Source organism: Corvus hawaiiensis, chromosome 8, assembly GCF_020740725.1.
Source record: "Corvus hawaiiensis isolate bCorHaw1 chromosome 8, bCorHaw1.pri.cur, whole genome shotgun sequence".
Lineage (NCBI taxonomy): Eukaryota > Metazoa > Chordata > Aves > Passeriformes > Corvidae > Corvus > Corvus hawaiiensis.
Window position 1 is genome coordinate 4,166,202 of NC_063220.1, and position 18,933 is coordinate 4,185,134.

The following is an 18,933-nucleotide window of genomic DNA, read 5'->3' on the forward strand; positions in this document are numbered from 1 at the left end:
GTTTTAATTGATTAAAAGCAACAGTCAAATAAAATCCCAGAGTCTTGATTTGTACATAAACTAACCTGAAAAATGTGACACTACATGACAGAGGGAGTATTTTCATATAAGGTGCCACTCTTTTTCTTCCATGTGTAATTGAGTGGTGAATGACACAGTGGTTTCTCCTTCTAGATTTGACTCTGGTTTAGCCATCAGTTTTCTCAATTATTTCAGTGGGTTTGGATAATCAGAATAAACTCTAGAGTCCAATTCCATATTCACAGTTGTGAAAATTAGCAAAACTTCACCAAAAACACCAGAAAAAACCCCCCTGTTAATATAATTTTAACTCTACCAGGCTTGTTAATCTTGTTTCTTTTAACTTCACACAGCCAGCCTTGTTCTTGGCTTTGTTATTGTTTTTAATCTTGCTTCATATCACCACAGACACAAGTGTGTGTTATCCTGAAGAAATATTTCTGCCTGCTTTCTCTTCAAATATAAAGATAATATGTTTGGACTTGATGTGTGTGAATCACTTGCTGTGTGCTGGATTTTCAGTGTATTTATACTGCATGAATCACCACTGGTTTTTATTGAGCAATTGTGTACTGAGTCACACATTTATTTTGGTAGAGATTTCATGGCCCATATTTCTTAGCACAAAGATTAGATGAGTAGGAACTCAATTGGCATAATTACTGTCAAGAACAATAAAATAAAATGTATTTATGTTGTCATTGCTGAAAGACAAGTTGGTCAGGTTAGAAATATCTTGGGGGAAAAAAACCCCACAGCTTTAAACCAGAGTGTTTTTGCACACTTCATACAAGTGGAAAATCTGTGACAGTGGCTGAGAGAAGTGAACTGTGTGCTCTCCCAATTTCTGTTTTCCTCTGTGTCAAAATAATTAATTTGTTTGGAGCTCATTGGATTTTAATTGCTGGTGGGCAGAATATTGTAGGTTGCATTGCAACAAGTCTTATATTCCTAAAACTATTCTCAAAACTTCAGTGCAAAATGGAATAATAACTGCCAGAGACAACTTCTTATTAAAAACAAACAAACAAACAACATAACCAAAAATAACAGCCAAAAAAATCCCCAACCCCCAGAAATATACACTATTGTCACTTTTCATAGCTACTTCACCACCAGCCATCTCAGAAAAATGCTGTTCTTTGAAGTGATTTATTATAAATCCTGAAGGAGGAGGAGATGGTGTTCTCTGGGCCAGGTTTTGGAAGCATTAAATTACATTGCAATAAATCAAGTATTTGTGAGATGGAGGGATTTTCTCGGTGTCAGGTTATTTTAATAGAACTCTCTGGTTAGGAAGATGAAATTTATGGCTCCAGTTTTCTCCTTGTAAAAGAGCATTCAATATTCTTCTTCCAGTCAATGGGACCACCCGCTGTATCTTGTGTGCAGAAGTCAGGATTGGTTTACAGGCCAAAATATTTATTATGTGCTGGTTTCTATGTCTATGTTTCTATGTATCCATGTGTCACAGGGCACTGTTACATGTTTTGATGTGGACATTTGAGTACAACCTTGCCTTTGAGACAACAAACTCAGATCACAGGTGAAATATTGTGCCATTTCTAGGAAACGGGTATGAGAAGATCAAATATGAAATATGTGCATTTTCAGGATTGTATTTCCATAAACAATTACCTCCACTGCAGAGTCCCAGTAAAGGTTACTACTGAGGCTCTAATGCAGGAAAAGTTCTTTGACTCAGAAAATGATCACATGTTTGCAATTAGAGAGAGGGTGAGGAGTTTACCGAGGCCAAAGCAAACATTTCCACTGAATGTAATATACTTTGAACTTGGTTCTGGGCATTTTTCTCACTATTAATGGGCATTTCCATACTTTCAACCACTTTTCTAAATTGATGTTCTTGGTATCCTGTGAGCACTGGAGTGCCAGGCACGTCAGGAAAGCTTCTGCTCCGTGGAAGTTTCAGAGGCAGAAGATTCTGTGCTGGGTCTCAGAGACAGCTCTGAGACAACAGGCCCACATTCCCCATTTCTCAGCTTGTGGAGCTGCAAGGATGCAGGGAAATATCAGCCAGCTGAGTTTCCTTCAATCTGAAGAAGATGTGAGGAGAGAAATTAGTAAACACAGGTCTGGGTCAGTAACATTATTTATACAGTACAGTTTTAGCCTTTGGCTAAAACAGAACTGCTTTTAATACAATGTCTCTACTTGCTGGCAGAGTGAAAAAAATAAAATTTCTATTGGAGGGAACGTGGCAATCTGCAAAATAAATGCATTTCTGTGCACTGACACCCTGGGTCACAAGTCTCTTACCTACAGTACATCACAAAGTGTGGTTGTTTTAATTACTCTCCATTATTTTAATTACTCTCCATTGCATAATGTTTTAAAAATGTGATAGCAGAGCTATAAATTCATGAACTACACATAAAACTTTACAACTAAGACATAATCAGAGAAGCAAATGAAGTGTTTATGCCACATCCTATTTAGAATGAACCAGTTCATAGTGGATCTATTTTGATGCTGCATTGTCTAAATATGTCTCTTTTTTTTTGTTGTTGTTGGCAGCTGATGAAAACTGTGAATAAAATGTGCCCAAATATCACAAGAATTTACAATATTGGAAAAAGCAACCAAGGACTGAAGCTGTATGCTGTCGAGATTTCTGACAACCCAGGAGAACACGAAGTTGGTTAGGATTTTAGTCTTAACTAAATCTGTTGAAGGGTGTTGGGATTTGGCTTTTTTCCCCCTTTCTCTGTGTCTGCACTAATTATCACTGATGGAATTATGTTCAGGGCAGCAAAGATTTCAAATGTATGTGGGAGGTACCTCAGTGCTGCATTTCTAAATTGGGAAGAGGAGGGCGAGCACAATTAGAAGAGGTTTTGAATGTGGGATCAATTCTTTAATGATCATTCTTTACACTAATAAAATAAAAGTGAATTTTAGTGCTAGGGGATGGTTTTTAGTTGTGGGGATTGATGTAGCTTTGGATAGAAATTTACCTTTTTCATGTGGGGTGAATGCATTGCAAGCAGGGATAGGCCAAACCTCCAAATAACTTTTCGTTTGTGCGGGCTGGGGTTCAATTTTTTACCATGATACAATCCTTCAACATAGAAACTCATTGAGTCTTTGGTGTTTCCCACTATCATAGTGCCTGGGACAGCTGTTGGAAAAAAAGGAATTTTGTGCTTTGATGTATCCATGAATATCCTGATATTTATGTTTATATATGTTTAAATTGGTTGTTAGGAAAACTCTCTTCTGCCCCAAAGAGCTGCTAGCAATGGCTTCTTCATGTGATTTGAGACTATCAAAACTGTTAAAATCTACCTCTAATGTGCCCAAATTGAGAGTATAATTAAAAATATGTTTAATCAAAAATGGGTTTTGGAGGTTTTACACAATGGCTTTGGATATCACAGATACAAAAGCCTGTTCTAAAATAGAAACAGAAAGCAATTTATTTCTCCAAAGTGACAGTTTCACCTCTCCTCTGTGCAGTTAAGACATTTCTCCAACACTCCTTAAGCAGAATGTTGCTGACTGGCACCAATGCCATCTGATAGAGATTTGATTTGCTGCTCTGACTACAACTCTGCTCCGTGGTTTTTCCACAGGGGAGCCAGAATTCCACTACATTGCAGGAGCTCATGGGAATGAAGTGCTTGGGCGAGAGCTAATCCTTCTGCTGATGCAGTTCATGTGCCAGGAGTACCTGGCTGGGAACCCACGCATTGTGCACCTCATTCAGGACACGAGGATCCACCTGCTGCCCTCGGTGAACCCTGATGGATATGACAAGGCTTATAAAGCGGTAAGAGGATTATGAACACATCGAGGAATTCTTTTCATTCCAGGAGATGAGTCAAAAATGCCCCTCTTGTCATTATTTTCTTCAAAAATTTTTTTGAAATTTTACAAGCGATCAAAATTTAAAAATGAAAAGATGAGAATATCAAAGTAAACACAAACCACTGAAACATCTCAGGGAAAAGCCGAAAGAAACAGAATTTTATGTGATGTTGGCTAACAGGAGAATGAACATGGAAAGAAGGGTCACAAAGTCTGCCAGAACAAACCATCCTGAGGTGTACAGAGTGATGGGAACACCATCATGGAAAATGGAAAATTCATACAGTCTGTTTCTCACGAGAAACCAAGCTCAGCACGTGAAAATTTGCATTCCTCCGCAGCTGAAATTTAATAGTGTGCCTTTAAGGAGAGCACAGTGTGTTGGGCATCGTAATAATTCAGTCTGGATAAAGACAGACACCAGGAAAAATTGTAGGGGCTGGTCAAATGCACTGGAAAACCTTCCAGAAAAGTCTGCAGAAGACTGGAACAGAAAAGTCAGAATCATAGTCATGGGAGGGGATGTGTGCTGTCTCCATTGAGAGACATATTTTGGCTAACCTCAAGTAAATTTTCATGGGTTTTCCTTCACCTCATTCAAGATTTCATACAAAATTTTTTTAAAAGTGCCAGTTATATTTATTTCAGTTAATTAAATAATTCATCTTTCATTTCTGTGTATAAAATTATCTCTGGTACATTCCCAAACACTCTGCACACTCTGCAGGGGCTCACAGGTTGTTCTACTCTGAATGAATATTAATTTTAATTTTCTTTCTTTTTCTTTTTTTTTTTTTTCTTTTTTTTTTTTTTTTTGTTGTTGTTGTTGTTGTTGTTTTGTTTTGTTTTGTTTTTAATCCAAGGGTTCAGAATTGGGGGGCTGGTCTTTAGGACGATGGACTCAGGATGGCATTGACATCAACAATAACTTCCCTGACTTAAACTCTCTGCTCTGGGAGTCAGAAGATCAGAAGAAGAGTAAAAGAAAAGTTCCAAACCATCACATCCCGATCCCTGACTGGTACCTGTCTGAAAATGCCACTGTGAGTAAGGCTGGGAGAGGGGACACAAAGGCTGGGATGTGCTGGGAGAGTGAGAGTTACATTTCTCAAGAAATGAATAACCTGGGGGTGACGTTCCATACCTGACCTAAACTGCCTGTCACTAGTACCCTGTATGTCAGTGGAAATAAAAACGCACCACAAAAGGACCATTTTTCCCCAAGGTTTTAGAGGCAGATCTTGAGGAAGAAACTCTTTCCTAGAGGGTTTTCTTTTCCCTCAGCTATTGCAAAAACCTGCAGGACTCAATACTGAAATTTAGGCAGCAAGGTAGGCAAGGAGAAGCTCTCCATGAGCTCAGCCATGTGGATCAGGCTTCTCCCTGGTTTTGTGGTGTAGATGAGATCTTTGATAACTCACTCACAGATTTCTCCTGGGGTTTTCTTACTTGCTCTTATTTGAAATATATTCTTATCTCGAAAAACATGGCAACAGATCAGGCATATGCAAAACCAGTGCAGTGGCTTGTGCTGAAGTGGTTTATTGGATCATCGTGCCAGAAATTTAACTTTTTTTGGCCTGACCTTTTAAATACAATAGCAGCTATTAATAGCAGCTTCACTGGGGCAGTTTTAGTAGTTTAGAATCACACAATCAAGGAATAGTTACAGTTTAAAGGGGCCTCTGGAGATCATCCAGTCCAACCCCTTGCCAAGGCAGGGTCACATGGATCAGGTGACACAGGAACACATCCAGGTGGGTTTGGAATTTTTCCAGACAGGGAGACTCCACGACCTCCCTGTGCAGCTGTTCCAATGCTCTGCTACCCTCATGGAAGAGTTCATCCTCATGTTGAGGTGAAACTTCTTGTATTTTAATTTATGGCTATTATTTCTATGTTTAAAATCCCTTATTTTGGAAACAAAAAGAGGGGGAGCAGTGTCACCACCTGACATCTCTGTTAGTTCCTGCTCTTGGCCTCACTCGACATGGATGTTCCCATTCCATAAATTACTGACATGAAGGTTTTGTTAGTTCTTAAGGGATGTCTGTGACCTCCCAAGGATGGCCAACACGCACCATAATTTAAAGAAGGCCTTCTCCTTGCCCACATGCCTTCTGCTGGCTCCTCATGCTCAGGAACTCCCAGCAGGACTCCTGAGCCTGGCCTCCCTCTGAAACAGCATTATATCAGATTCCCAGGCTGAATCAAAGCCGCTCTTTCTTTTTCTCCCAGGTGGCAGTGGAGACACGGGCAATCATAGCCTGGATGGAAAAAATCCCTTTTGTGCTGGGTGGCAACTTGCAGGGGGGAGAGCTGGTGGTGGCCTATCCCTATGACATGGTGAGATCCATGTGGAAAACCCAGGATTACACCCCCACCCCGGACGACCACGTGTTCCGCTGGCTGGCGTATTCCTACGCCTCCACGCACCGGCTGATGACGGATGCCAGGAGGAGGGCCTGCCACACTGAGGACTTCCAGAAGGAGGATGGCACTGTCAATGGAGCCTCCTGGCACACTGTGGCTGGAAGTAAGTGGTAGGAACTCCAGTTAGTGTTACCTTGCTAATTAGGGTAAAGTCATCGCTGCCTGGTGTGTGCTGTGGAGGTGGTGGCAGTAAAATGTGTGTTCTAAGAGGAATATTTCCTCACTTCATCACGTATCAGATGTCATTACTGTCATTAATACCTGGTGATTGCTTCTTTTCCAACCAACTTTTCCAAAATGCGTGTGCACATGGTTAGTTTTAAGAACTCTGTGCACTCAAGGCAGTTTGTCAGGAAGAAACCAACCCAGTCCAAACCCACTGGCAGGGGGGACCCTGTCAGCCTTTGCCATCTCACAAGGTGACAACAAGAAAACTACTGCCCCACATCAGAACCAGTGTCAGGGTTGAAACAGTGGCTTCAGGGAGAGATTCCAGTGGCTCTCAGATAAGGAAATCCTGGTTTCAGCCTCATCCTCCTGAACTCAGCCACAAATCAGCCCCCACTTCCATTCACTTGGAGCTGTAATACGCCATAAAAAGCCTCTGTTTGCCTGCTACTGTCCTATTTCTAAAAGACCTGGACATCCTTACACTTTAATTTTGCATGGGCTCCACAGGCATTCTTCCAGGATCACTCACAGCCTGGATCAATTTCCATACACCCAAGTCTGCCACCCTGCTAAGGAGCACAGAGGAGAAGCCATGGCCCGTGGTGCAGCCAAAACCTCGGTTTCCAGGAAAGCCTAATTAGAAGCCCATTTTTAACAGCATTAGGCACGTTTGTCTCTCTGGATGTGCACTTGGAGCAGGCTGGGAATCAGAAACTCTGCTGATTCATCACAGTTCTGCTCAAAATCCTGGTGTTTTATAAGTGCATCAGTCAAACAATATATTCCCTGAAATTAGGAAATGAGACAGGCATCAGCCACCAGTGGGCTGACAACAGGAACAGCACTAATGGCAAACAGATGCAGGCCAGTGCCTGTGCAGGCCAGGTTTTGCTGGAACTGGCTCGTGTTTGGAGCTTGTGGGCATTTCCACTGCATAAACATTTCTGGATTTTGGACATGGCTTTTATGGCTTTTACGTTGGCCTGTGTGAAGTTAGTGCTGGCTGGCCTTTAAAGGCTACAGTCAAGAATTAGCTTTTCAAATATTTTTTCAGGAGTTTAAAAAGTGTTGGGTGAATTTGGGGGAAACGAACTCTTAGGCCTGACAGTACATTTCTATGCATTTCTGCAAATTCTAAAGCACACTCTGAGAGCTAACTTGACCGCTTAATTATCTAATTTAGGAGTTTAATTTTCCTAAGTGCTACAAGAAACATCATTATGAATCAATCCAGAAAAGATAGCATTGGCCTTTTCACTAACAGCTGTCACACTGAGTTACCTTAAGTAAAGATGGACAACATAGATGCTGAGTATTACCCTGATTTCTTAGGACCAATTACATATTGGATTTGTTTCATCTGATTTGTTTTATTGCTTGATTATGTTTTAATTATGATTTATGTCCTGCTCTGTTACATTATAGTAAGACTTCCAGTAAAGTGCTTGCAGATGCTCTCCCACCCATCCTTTGGTGTGGGTGGCATCTCCTCTCTGTACCACACCTTGAAACTGTCCATCCCCTCTCTCCTTGTCCATCTGTGTCCTTGCAGTGGTCCTGCACAGAAACTTCTCACTGCTCATGCCATGGGAAAATTTAGATGGGATTTTTCTAATTTATTTTCAGTCCCCAGAGAAGCATGTGCACCACAGATACCCAACACCTCCTCATGCCTTTAAAACACAGCCATGTTATTTCCTGCACATTCTTTGAACAGCAGTGAATGCAAGTTCTTCAGCAATCTTACATATAAAGTTTCTGCCCTGGGTGAACTGCACCAAGGCAAAGAAGAGATTGGTTTCATTTTATTTCCAGTGGTTTTGAGGCTGGATTTGCACGTTCAGGCAGTAGGAAAGAGCCGCTCTTGGCAATGTTAAGCCATTTTCTTAAATACATGTATTAAAACTGAGCAATTACTGTGTGTGGCAAAACATTTCACAGCAGATTAATCAGGATGCAATACAGTATGTGAGGGGAAAATAATTGTGGCTGTTTTTCAAGTGGAGGGGAAGCACGTTTATGAAGAGTAGCATATGCCACTGGCTGATATTTAGGCTTTCCCCATCAACAAAAGTGAAAAGTTTAACATCTGTGTTATATAATCCTCCTGCTCTGCTTCCAGAAGGCACTGAGGGCTCATTAAATACTTGACTACTGCTCTGTGGTAATTGGACAGGAACAGAGATTTTGGTTTAACTCTTCCCAGACAGAAGCACTCAGTGAATGCAAATCCTGTTAATCTCTGCCATTTAAAACATAACAATTAATAATCATTAACGAACATATTTTAAAATATTTTCTTATTAGAAATGCAGGTGGAATAAGAAAGGAAGCTCACAGAATTTCTTCGTCTTGTGTTCATGCTCTGTATCTTATCTATGTGATAGTGGAGAACTGAGAAGCAGGAAAAATAATGGTGAGAAACAGGAGAGAAACCTGGAAAATGGAAATGTTTGAGCTCTGTATGTAAGGACATACAGCTCTTTAGGGCTCAGGACCTTTGCAAAGGTTACAGTGGTCCCTGTAATGCAGAATTAAACTGAAACTCCTCGGAGACTGGAGGCACTGAGGCTCCTGGGGCTTGATTAGGACATATTTCTAATGGAAATCCCTAATGCGGAGCAGCAGTGCAGATCCCAGTCTTCTGCAACAGCTTTCATTTCTTACAAACTACAGACACCATATGTAACATCAAACAATTGATTTTTCTGGCTTTTGTATCAGTTAGATTACTCAGGGAGGAAAACAGGCTGAGGAACTATTTCACCAACTGCTCTGATAAATCACTTTTACGTAACAATCCCTGTGAGCACGTTGCTCTGTGTCCTGGCATTCAGGGTTCTATAAATTGGGTTAACAGCTGCACCTCCCTGCAGCCCACCATAGACAATTCCATTTCTAGGCAGGGCACTCATAAGGGAGAGCTGCTCCATGGGCAATGTCCAGGGTTAGGGATGCTTAGTGCTTTCTTAAAGCAAAGCACAAATTTTTGCTGTAGAGAGAGACCTTTTTCTTGGCTGTGTCCCCATCTTCTCCATCAGTAGAATCCCAGGATGGTTTGGGTTGGAAGGGACCTTGAAATCGAGTTCCACTCCCTGCCCTGGGCAGGGACATCTTCCACTATCCCAGGCTGCTCCAAGCTCTGTCCAACCTGGCCTTGGACACTCTGGTGCTTTGCTACAGGATATGTGGCATCTCTAAAAACCTTTTGCCCCTCCAATTCTGCAGACCGAGCCAGCTGCATGAATACCCAACTTGTGTTTGCAGAAGTTACATTAATTGGCATAAAATCTCAGGTCTGATCAATAGATGAAAAACAAAATGAAATTGTTCCCTTTTTCCCCACTATTGACAGGCATCAATGACTTCAGCTACCTGCACACCAACTGCTTTGAGCTCTCCATCTATGTTGGCTGTGACAAGTATCCCCACGAGAGTGAGCTGCCCGAAGAGTGGGAAAACAACCGCGAGTCCCTGATTGTTTTCATGGAGCAGGTATTCAGCAGAGGGGTAACTCCTCTCAGATTGAGAGATTAAGGTTTCTACTATTTCTCCTGCGTGACTAATTATGTGGTTATTGGTATTTTTGATAGACATATCTCTTCAGCCAGGCTGGTCTGACTTCAGGGAATAAAAGAATGAAGCTTCTGAAAATTTGATGTGAGTGCTGAGCTTGCTAGAAAGGGCTGCTAGAAAAAAAACCCCCATATTGTGTCTGTTGCTTCATCTGTTCTTTGTATCTTGAATTTGATGCCACAGGAATCCTAACAAAATTCACCAACTGATTCACAAGTTAATGCCTGAAGGGTTGCTATGGGGTTAATAATGATATTTTACAATTTTGTGAGCCATAAAGTAGGAATACGAAAATATAATTCACTTATGGAATTAATGATTCATTGTAAGCTCCTGGGAATACTACTGCTCATTGCTGTGCAATATTTACTTGCTTTTTTTATTCTCTCCACAGGTCCATCGTGGCATCAAAGGCATCGTGAAAGATGTGCATGGAAAAGGAATTCCAAATGCTGTTATTTCAGTGGAAGGTGTTAACCATGACATTCGCACAGGTAAAAAAGACCCAATAAAAATAAAAAACAAACCCCCTAAACCATGTTCCTGAGTACCACATCCACATGTGTTTTGAACACTAATGTGATGTATTTTTATGTCTTTCCTGGTGTTCTGTGTCCTTCATCTGCTGCCACTTTCATGTGCTTTGCCACTGAAGTACAGAGTGGCAGATTTGGACACATAAACTGATTTCAGGCTATGGAATATCATAGAGCTTTGTGATTTCCAAAGGTTTAATGTTTGCCACAGGAGGTGATCTGAGCCAATAATGAATCTTGGAATATACAGTTTATGATTAATTTCAGTGCGACTGTGTCTCCATTGTAAAAAAAAACCATTGAATGACAGATATTTAATTAGGCAATAATGATTCTGCCTTAAATATTTCAAAATGGGACCACAGGGAAATGACAGTGGGAATTAAAGTAATCAGCTGCTTTTTCTTGTCTAGGAAGCCTTGGCAGTGCTGAAATTCTGCCATAATGCGTGGGTTGCATTACTCTGTTAACAGAATTAATGTGTTGCTCTGGTTGAGGCTGAGTTAATGCAATATGTGATTAATGTCCAGCTCTCTGTACTCTGGATTGTCATGTGAAAGAAAAATAAAGTGCAATAAATGTGCAAGATCCCCAAACCCACCTTGTAACACTCGGGGAATCTTGCAGCTATTTACATCTTGACTTATTGCTGAGCCTCCGTGGCTCAAGGCCATCTGCACTTGCTAGTAAAAATAAAAGTACTTATCTCATTCCCTTTAATTTTTCTTTTTAATGAGACGTTTAAGCTCACACTCTGGAATCACTGTGGAGATGAGAACATAAAAGTTCTATCTTGTTTCATATTATCCAGATAACAATACACGTCTCATTAGTCCCAGAAACCAGAGGATTTGTGCTGGAGCCAAAAAGCTAAAATGACATGTATAACTCCAGAGAAAGAAGGCAAATTGTCAGCAGTCTTCTTTCATTTGTACCTTTTAAAATGAAAAATGTATCCATTTAAACCTCTGAGTTGCCTTGATGTAAAAATAGGCCAGGCAGGAGAAGAATTATGGCCCCTATCTCTATTCACATGAGTTTTGTTTCAAGTGAGCTGAGCTCTGCTGTTTCACTGATGCATTAACATGGTCAGCTGCCCCGTAGAGCCAGACAAAAGTTGTCTGTAAAAGCCCTCTAATAACATTTAAGGGTTTGAGAAAATTTCTTTGCCTCTTCCTGTGGACTGAAATAAAAGTGCACGGTTTGGCTTTCTCCTGCCCATACAATATCCCTTATGGACCGAGGGATGCTGACATTCAGCTAACACCACTAATGGGCTAATTGAAGCCATTGATTCCAAGAGCCAGAGCTTTGTGGGAAATTATTCCATTTTCCCTCGATGCAGATGTAACTATTGATTAAGTCTGAGTCATTCCATGTTGTTACAGTCAGATAAGGACTGGAATCTACGAGAAAAACTCTGGAAAAGAGTTCAGTTGGATAAAAAATTGCACTTTTCCCCCACCATGGTGCAAAGGCAGTTTGGGGGGTTGCTTTCTACAATTTGGGAAATGTCAAAGTATGTATTGATGGAGAAATGTGCAGTTTCTTCCTAGTGAAACACTTCTGTGTCACAGCCAGACTTCAAAGACAGATGTTTTGAACCAAAGCATAATTAATTTGATTTCACAGCATGTCCAGAGAAATTTTTATGAATGTTTTGGTAAGTTTGCTGTGATTTCAGTATACCTGATGCACCAAAACCCAAGGATTTTGAAATAGCATTTAGTAATATTTAATATATTTAACATCTTTATATATTAAATATTTATTTAATTAGTCTAAGCTAAGCACAATTCTGATATTACAACTCTCCAGCCTCATTCCTGGCTGCCTGCTCCATACAGAAAAGTTGAGTTTAAGTTGTTACATGCTTTGGGTATGCAGCACTATGGCCAGGTTTCCTGGAGAGTCTTTTATAGGTAAAAGAGCATTAGAAAGATTTTCATAATGTATTTAGATCAGTGGAATTCGGTACATTTAAGTGGAAAAACTGCTTTTGCACTTTTACAATTGCATAATTGTAACTAAGGTCTGTCCTACCAGGCTCAAAGGATATTTCTCTTAATTGTAGAATATATGGAGTAATCTGGCGTATTAAATTCATAGCAATGCTATCTTCGTCCCTTAATGCATTGGTTTTTTATCTAAGCAGACATGGCAATCCTTTTCCAGCCCCAGTAGGTGGATATGGATGCAGTCTGCCTCCAGCCTGCTCCCACTGGAACCTATTATTTCAGCAAACCTATTATTTACTAAATTTATCTGTGTTTTTAACTGTGTTTCTTTTTGCCATCTGTTCTGATTTTTTTTTTTTTTACCTACTGGATTTAATCTGATTTTCAGAAAACCCCAACCTTTTAGGCTGGTATTAAATTCTGGGCACTGACAGCTGACAGAAATACTCCTGTCTGCTTGCTTGTAAATGGAAAAGAGGGAAAGTGCATCCTGCTGAAGGCTTAATACCCAGCTTTGTAATAAATTCCCAGTGGGGTGTGAATGTGTAGGTTTATTCCTGGCCCTGTGTGGGGTTGTGATGAACTGGCTGTTAAATGTGTCAGAAAAATGTGGGTCAGGTTTGCAGTCCTGGGGCTGAAGCCAGGCTAGGAGCAGGGATGTGATCACAGGCACACACAGGGTGATCCAGAGCCCTTTGCCTGCCCTGGGGTATTGCCAGAGCATTTACAGATAAAAATGAGCCCTTGGGGGTGAATACGAGGAACCTGGGCAGATTTATGGTTTGGCCTTTTGTTCAGCTTCCAACAGACCCAGTGGTGAGGGAGAACTGAATAAAAGAGCCTCTCTTAGAGCCTTTCCTAAAAGCACCCAACTCCTGAGAAACAGAAAATTTGGACCTGATTATCACCCTAAATGTGGTCCAATTTGCTGAAGGGAAAACCTGAGCAAGTTGGGATTTAAGAATGGACCTGATCAGGTGCAAATCTGGCACACTCAGACTGCACTTTCAGGGTAGAGTCGATATTGCCATTTGTTAACACTTGCTGTTTGCAAACACATTTTTTATTTTACCAAACTCTAAATTAAAATACTGTTTCTTTAAACAGAGGCTGACCAGTCTGATCATTTCCCAAATGTAATACTTTTATGCAAATCATCTTCAGTTTTTGCTACAGTCTGCACTGCCAGCGAGCCAAGGCTGGTGTTAGTAAGGCTGTCAGGTCTCATCAGTGCTAAAAAACCTCAACCCCTCCTCATGCAGGAGATGTTCCATTTCTATTTATACATGGAATTGCATATTTGAATATGTACTTTCATTCACAGGCAGTTTTTCCAGGACAGAGTACAAAACTAATTTTAGGTAATAGTTTTTCCCCTTTTTCAATTCACAGCTAAGAATACTCAGTGGTTAAAATCATATTTAAAAGAAGGCTAAAACCATCCTGATGCACATATGGGTACATAAAATGGGTATATCTGAGATCATTCATGAGGAAAAAGGAGAGACCAAAAACTCCTGATTCAATGAGGTGTTAAAATACATTTTTATGAGTAGTTTAGTTGATTACAGGAGCTTGGTTTGAGCATTTACATTTAACCAGGTAGTTAAACATCCTAGTGAATTGACCTTCATAGGAAAATCAGTGTAATAAACCCCAATGTAAGGCTTCATAGCATCTCAAAGTGAGTTGATATTATGTATTGACACATTTTTCCCAATAAATAGCACCAAAATCTGTGTCCTGGCTGTCTGGTCAGGGTCATGTGATGTGGGTATTTCATTAGGGCTCCTCTGCATCCCTCAGTTACGATTAATTTGGGAAAAGGCTTTTATACACCATGGGAATCACCAGATTTTGCTTCAGGCCTTTCCAACTGCCAAAAATCTACAGCTGGATTGGAGCCTTTTTCATCATTTGGAAAATATGATTGAGGAGTGTTTTCCTCTTGGGTTGGAGGAGGAGGGGTACTTGTTTTGGGAGCAGCCCCTTGGACAGCCTCCTGGTGTGAGGATGGAGGGTTCTGCCTGTGGTGTCTTCTTACCCATGGCCAAGGACTTGTCCTGGGAATGGTGCAGGGCTGGAAGTTGGACTCAGTGATGTTTGTGGGTCCCTTCCAACTCAGCTTATCCCATGTGATTCTGTGTCCTCATTTAAGGGACTCAAGTTGCGCCAAGGAGGCTTAGATTTGATGTTAGGATAAATTTCTTCATGGATAGGGTTTTCAAGAACTGCCCAGGGTAGTGATGGAGTCCCCACCCTTAGAAGTGATCAGAAAATGTGTGGATACGGCACATGAGGACACGGTTTAGTGGTGAACACGGTGGTGGTGCTGGTTGGTGGTTTGACTTGGTGATCTTTTGGGGAGGTCTTTTCCAACCTCAACAATTCTATGCCTTTATAAACAACACTTTCCTCAAGGAGAAAGGACCAAAGTCCTGAAAACCATGTTTATCCCACCAGGAGCCGACGGGGATTACTGGCGTCTCCTCAACCCGGGCGAGTACGTGGTGGGCGTCAAGGCCGAGGGCTACACCGCCGCCACCAAGACCTGCGAGGTTGGCTATGACATGGGGGCCACCCAGTGCGACTTCACCATCTCCAAGACCAACCTGGCGAGGATCAAGGAGATCATGAGGAAGTTTGGGAAACAGCCCCTCAGCCTGTCCGCGCGCCGGCTGCGGCAGCGGGCGCGGCAGTGGCAGCAGCGGCGGCGATAGAGCTCGGCCCCAGCTCTGCTTCTCTCAGCCTGGCTGTAGTCGTAGTGAGAGTTACATAGCCCATCTCTTCATGCATTTTTCTCTGCACGAGGCCTTTCTGTTAGTGGAGCTGGATGGATGCTGGGGGGAGTTCTCCTTTTGGTGGGAAAAAAATCGGAAATGAAGTTCAAGTCGAACCAAAAGGAGCCCCGGGTTGAGGGGAGAGACAGGGAGAATGGAGGAAGGTGTTTTGAGTTGACCTGGAATGAAATGTTTTGCTTGTTGGGTTATTTAATCATTTAAAAATTGAAAAGAAAGGATAAAAACAACAGCGACAAAAAAGAGATAAAGAAGAATGAAATGAAATTGAAATGAAAAATTGAAAAATGTATCTAAAGTATAAAATTGCTATATTGTTGCAACTCAAAAAAGTTTTGACACTCTTTATGTTTTATTCTCATGTGGGAGGAAAAGCTGAGAGGGGACAACTTCTGTTTAATGTGATTAGAACTTGGGTCAAAATTCCTCTCTTTCTCTGGAAGTTCCCCTTTAGACAAGCTCTATACTTCAGGAAAAAAGTCTGCAGTGAATAACCCACCTTTGCTTTCCTGCTTGGGTTGTTTAGATTTAAGGATGCTTTGTGCTTCCAGAGTTTAATGCCAGGAGGGTTTCCTCCTCGGGATTTTTAAGGCTGCAATTTTACTCCATGAACCAAACCTGACAAAAAGGTTATGGGATCAGGACAACTGCAGCACTGTGGCATGGCAGTTCTTCCCTGATGTGGGAGAAGGACTTGAACAAAGCTTTTCCTGAGGATACAGCCAGTTGTGCCATGTGTGTGAGAAGAGAGGCTTAGTCACTGAGAGGTGCTTAATTCACAAATCCACTGATACCACCTTTTTTCTTGATTTTTGGCCTGACTTGAAGTGCCCTTTGTGCTCCTGCACATCTCATGCCGCTGTCTTCTGTGACATGCAAGGCATTCTGGGTTCCTCTGCATGGCCTGCTCACCTTGCTGCTGCTTTTCTGGCCTTATGCCTCGTTGGGAGCAGGATTTGTGCTTTATTGTTGGCTTTTGAGTAACAAAATCATACAGTAGGGCAGGATTGGGGTTCAGGAAAGATGCAGACCACATCTAGGAAAGAATTACCCAACACTGGACACAGTGTCAGCTGATGAAAATACAATTTTGCTCCATTAGCTTTAATGTTATGATCCGAATTATACCTAAAAACCCAGGGTCAGCTGCATGATTTTGGCCAGTCTGTGACTAAATAAACATCTCTTAACATGCTTGGTAGAAAGCCTGCAGTAAACTCTTCCAAATACAGTTCTGTTTTAAACATTTTGATTGCTATTTACAGTTTTTGCCAATTTGATAGGATTCTTGGAAAAGACATTCAGTAAAATATCATTGAAATTGAAGGAAAAATAAAGAGCAAGTAGAAAACTTACTGTAAAAATACCATGGGCCATCTGTATTAATTATTTTTTTTTATTGTCAAGGAATGTAGGAAACACATAAAAGGCAAAAGACTGCAGAATGAAAAACATGATCATGAGCCCTCGCATAGTAAATAATCGTATTCTTAAATTTCCCAGACAATTCCAGCCCGTGCTTGTCCTGCAGATACCATTAAATAACAGCAAAGGCTCCAAGAAAACAGAAGAGTGCATTTTTAATTTTCTGTGACTGAAATTATGGAATACCTCCAAGTCAGTATCATTTCAATTAAGTAATAGAAGTAAACAACTCATCCAATCATTCCATCATGTGGAATTATATTTTACTAATTTCACCCTATTTACCACCCTTACAGTGTCCTGTATGGCACATATTTTTGGGTAGCAAATACAACTGCAGTTTGTGAAGAAGGGATATTTTTTTTCTTGAAAGCTGAGAAGGGATTAATGATGTCTTTGTGCAGGTAACAACGTGAAATAATTTTGGAATATGGAGTAATGACAGCAGGCAATTTGTTTGCAGTTAAATTTGACTTGATCATTGGCATACGTAGATTTTATTATCACCACAATAGACCAAGACCACACAAGATTTTTTGGGTTATGAATGGAGTTTTTTGGGTGGATTCTCTCTGGAGTCCCACAAAGGCATCTTGCAGGGATGGTTGGAATGCACAGGCAAAAGTGGAACAAAACAGCCAAATTTAAATTGGATTGAAGGTGGAAACCACTGTCTTTGTCCTGGCAGGAGAGTTCTTTCTACCTTGAGATGATGGTGTGAAGAGTTTAACTTTACAAACCTCGAGGTTCCTGGGCTTTGTTCTCAGAAGTGAGGTCCTCTCAATGAGAAATTATTTTTCATTTGATAACAAGAAGTGGATTTGATGGGGAATTCTTGGACATCCATTGGCTAAGATTGGATGGACTCTGATTGCTGAAGGCCTCAGGTGCTGGGGACAGTGGCTTTGGTGTTCTTTCCTGGCTGTCACTAGTGCTTACACATGTTTGGGCACAGCAGAACTGGGACTACTGCAGGTGACTGTACTCCATTTTAGTCCAGGCATTCCTAAATAAATGGCCTAATAGCTGTCAAGTGAACTTGTCTGTGCAATTATTTTCTGATTGTCCAGCACTGGAAAACACTCAGGCTCCAAGGAATTTTACCAGGAATTTCAGATATGTGAATATCTCGTGCCGAGATGTTTATGCCTGCCTTGGATGTAATTACACCAATCTGATGTGTGCTCCATTTACTGCTGTAGTTATGCACTTGGGAGTTAAAATGTTCCTTTCCTTTGAAATACACAACACCATTATTTAACCTTCAGACAGACCCAAACCACAAACCAGTAAATCTGGATACCAATGTTTTCAATTTATCTGCCTTTTCCACCTCTTTAGAACAGGTAATTTTTTCTAAAGTCTGTGCTTTTAATCTCTTTTCTTTTTAGTGTTGTAGGAAAACAGACAACCCTGCAGAAATGCCAAGAAATAAAACTTGAGGGTGGATACGGCCCTTTTGTAACTACAGATCCATGTGCACAGCCTTTAACAGTTCTCTTATGTGAGAATTTTGCTAAATCTTGATCGTCCCTGATATGAAAGAGAAAAATACAATCCCTTCCAAATAATAAGAAATTCAGCTGCACAACCTCACCCACACAGGAAAGGTTAAACAAATGAAAGGTTAAAACAGGAGATATTCCACTCTGCTTGATAATACCAGCCATCAGTCATCTGCTCCCATGCAGAGCCCTGACAATCATAAAACACAGTGGGAGCTGCCTGGCTTCTCCTTAACTATCCCTGTCAGGCTATCCAGCTATTCATTTTTATTGGTTTAATTATCATCTCATTTTTCCTCATCCCTCCTGATAACTCCAAGTACAGTATTCTCTCCGAGACAGCTCTCAGCACCTGCAAATTCCAGACTGGTTTGGGTTGGAAGGACCTTAAAATTCATCCAGTTCCACCCCTTGCCATGGGCAGGGACACCTTCCACTATCCCAGGCTGCTCCAAGCCCTGTCCAACCTGGCCTTGGACACTGCCAGGGATGGGTGAATCAAGCTGGGAATCTACTGATATTATATCTGCTTAAACACATTGGTGTAAATGTAGTGTAATTTGGTAATCTCTAATCCAAGTTTAATTTTCTGGCAGCAGAAGAGTTTTAGGAATATGTGAGTATGGCTTTTACCAAGAGGTTGAACTCTGTGTGGGTAAAACATGATGAAAATGAATAT

The 18,933-nt window shown here is 41.1% G+C and overlaps 1 protein-coding gene across 1 annotated transcript in view; it reads left to right on the top strand.

Moving 5' to 3' along the window:
- CPXM2 (carboxypeptidase X, M14 family member 2) overlaps window positions 1-17,782 on the top strand; it is a 68,611-nt gene extending 50,829 nt beyond the window's left edge. Inside the window, exons 7-13 of the mRNA XM_048311543.1 lie at window positions 2,560-2,683; window positions 3,618-3,814; window positions 4,716-4,895; window positions 6,091-6,388; window positions 9,812-9,951; window positions 10,427-10,526; window positions 14,990-17,782. Coding sequence (XP_048167500.1) covers window positions 2,560-2,683; window positions 3,618-3,814; window positions 4,716-4,895; window positions 6,091-6,388; window positions 9,812-9,951; window positions 10,427-10,526; window positions 14,990-15,246 — 1,296 coding nt within the window. The 3' untranslated portion in view covers window positions 15,247-17,782. The remainder of the gene's footprint in view (window positions 1-2,559; window positions 2,684-3,617; window positions 3,815-4,715; window positions 4,896-6,090; window positions 6,389-9,811; window positions 9,952-10,426; window positions 10,527-14,989) is intronic.
- The last annotated feature ends 1,151 nt before the right edge of the window (window positions 17,783-18,933 follow it).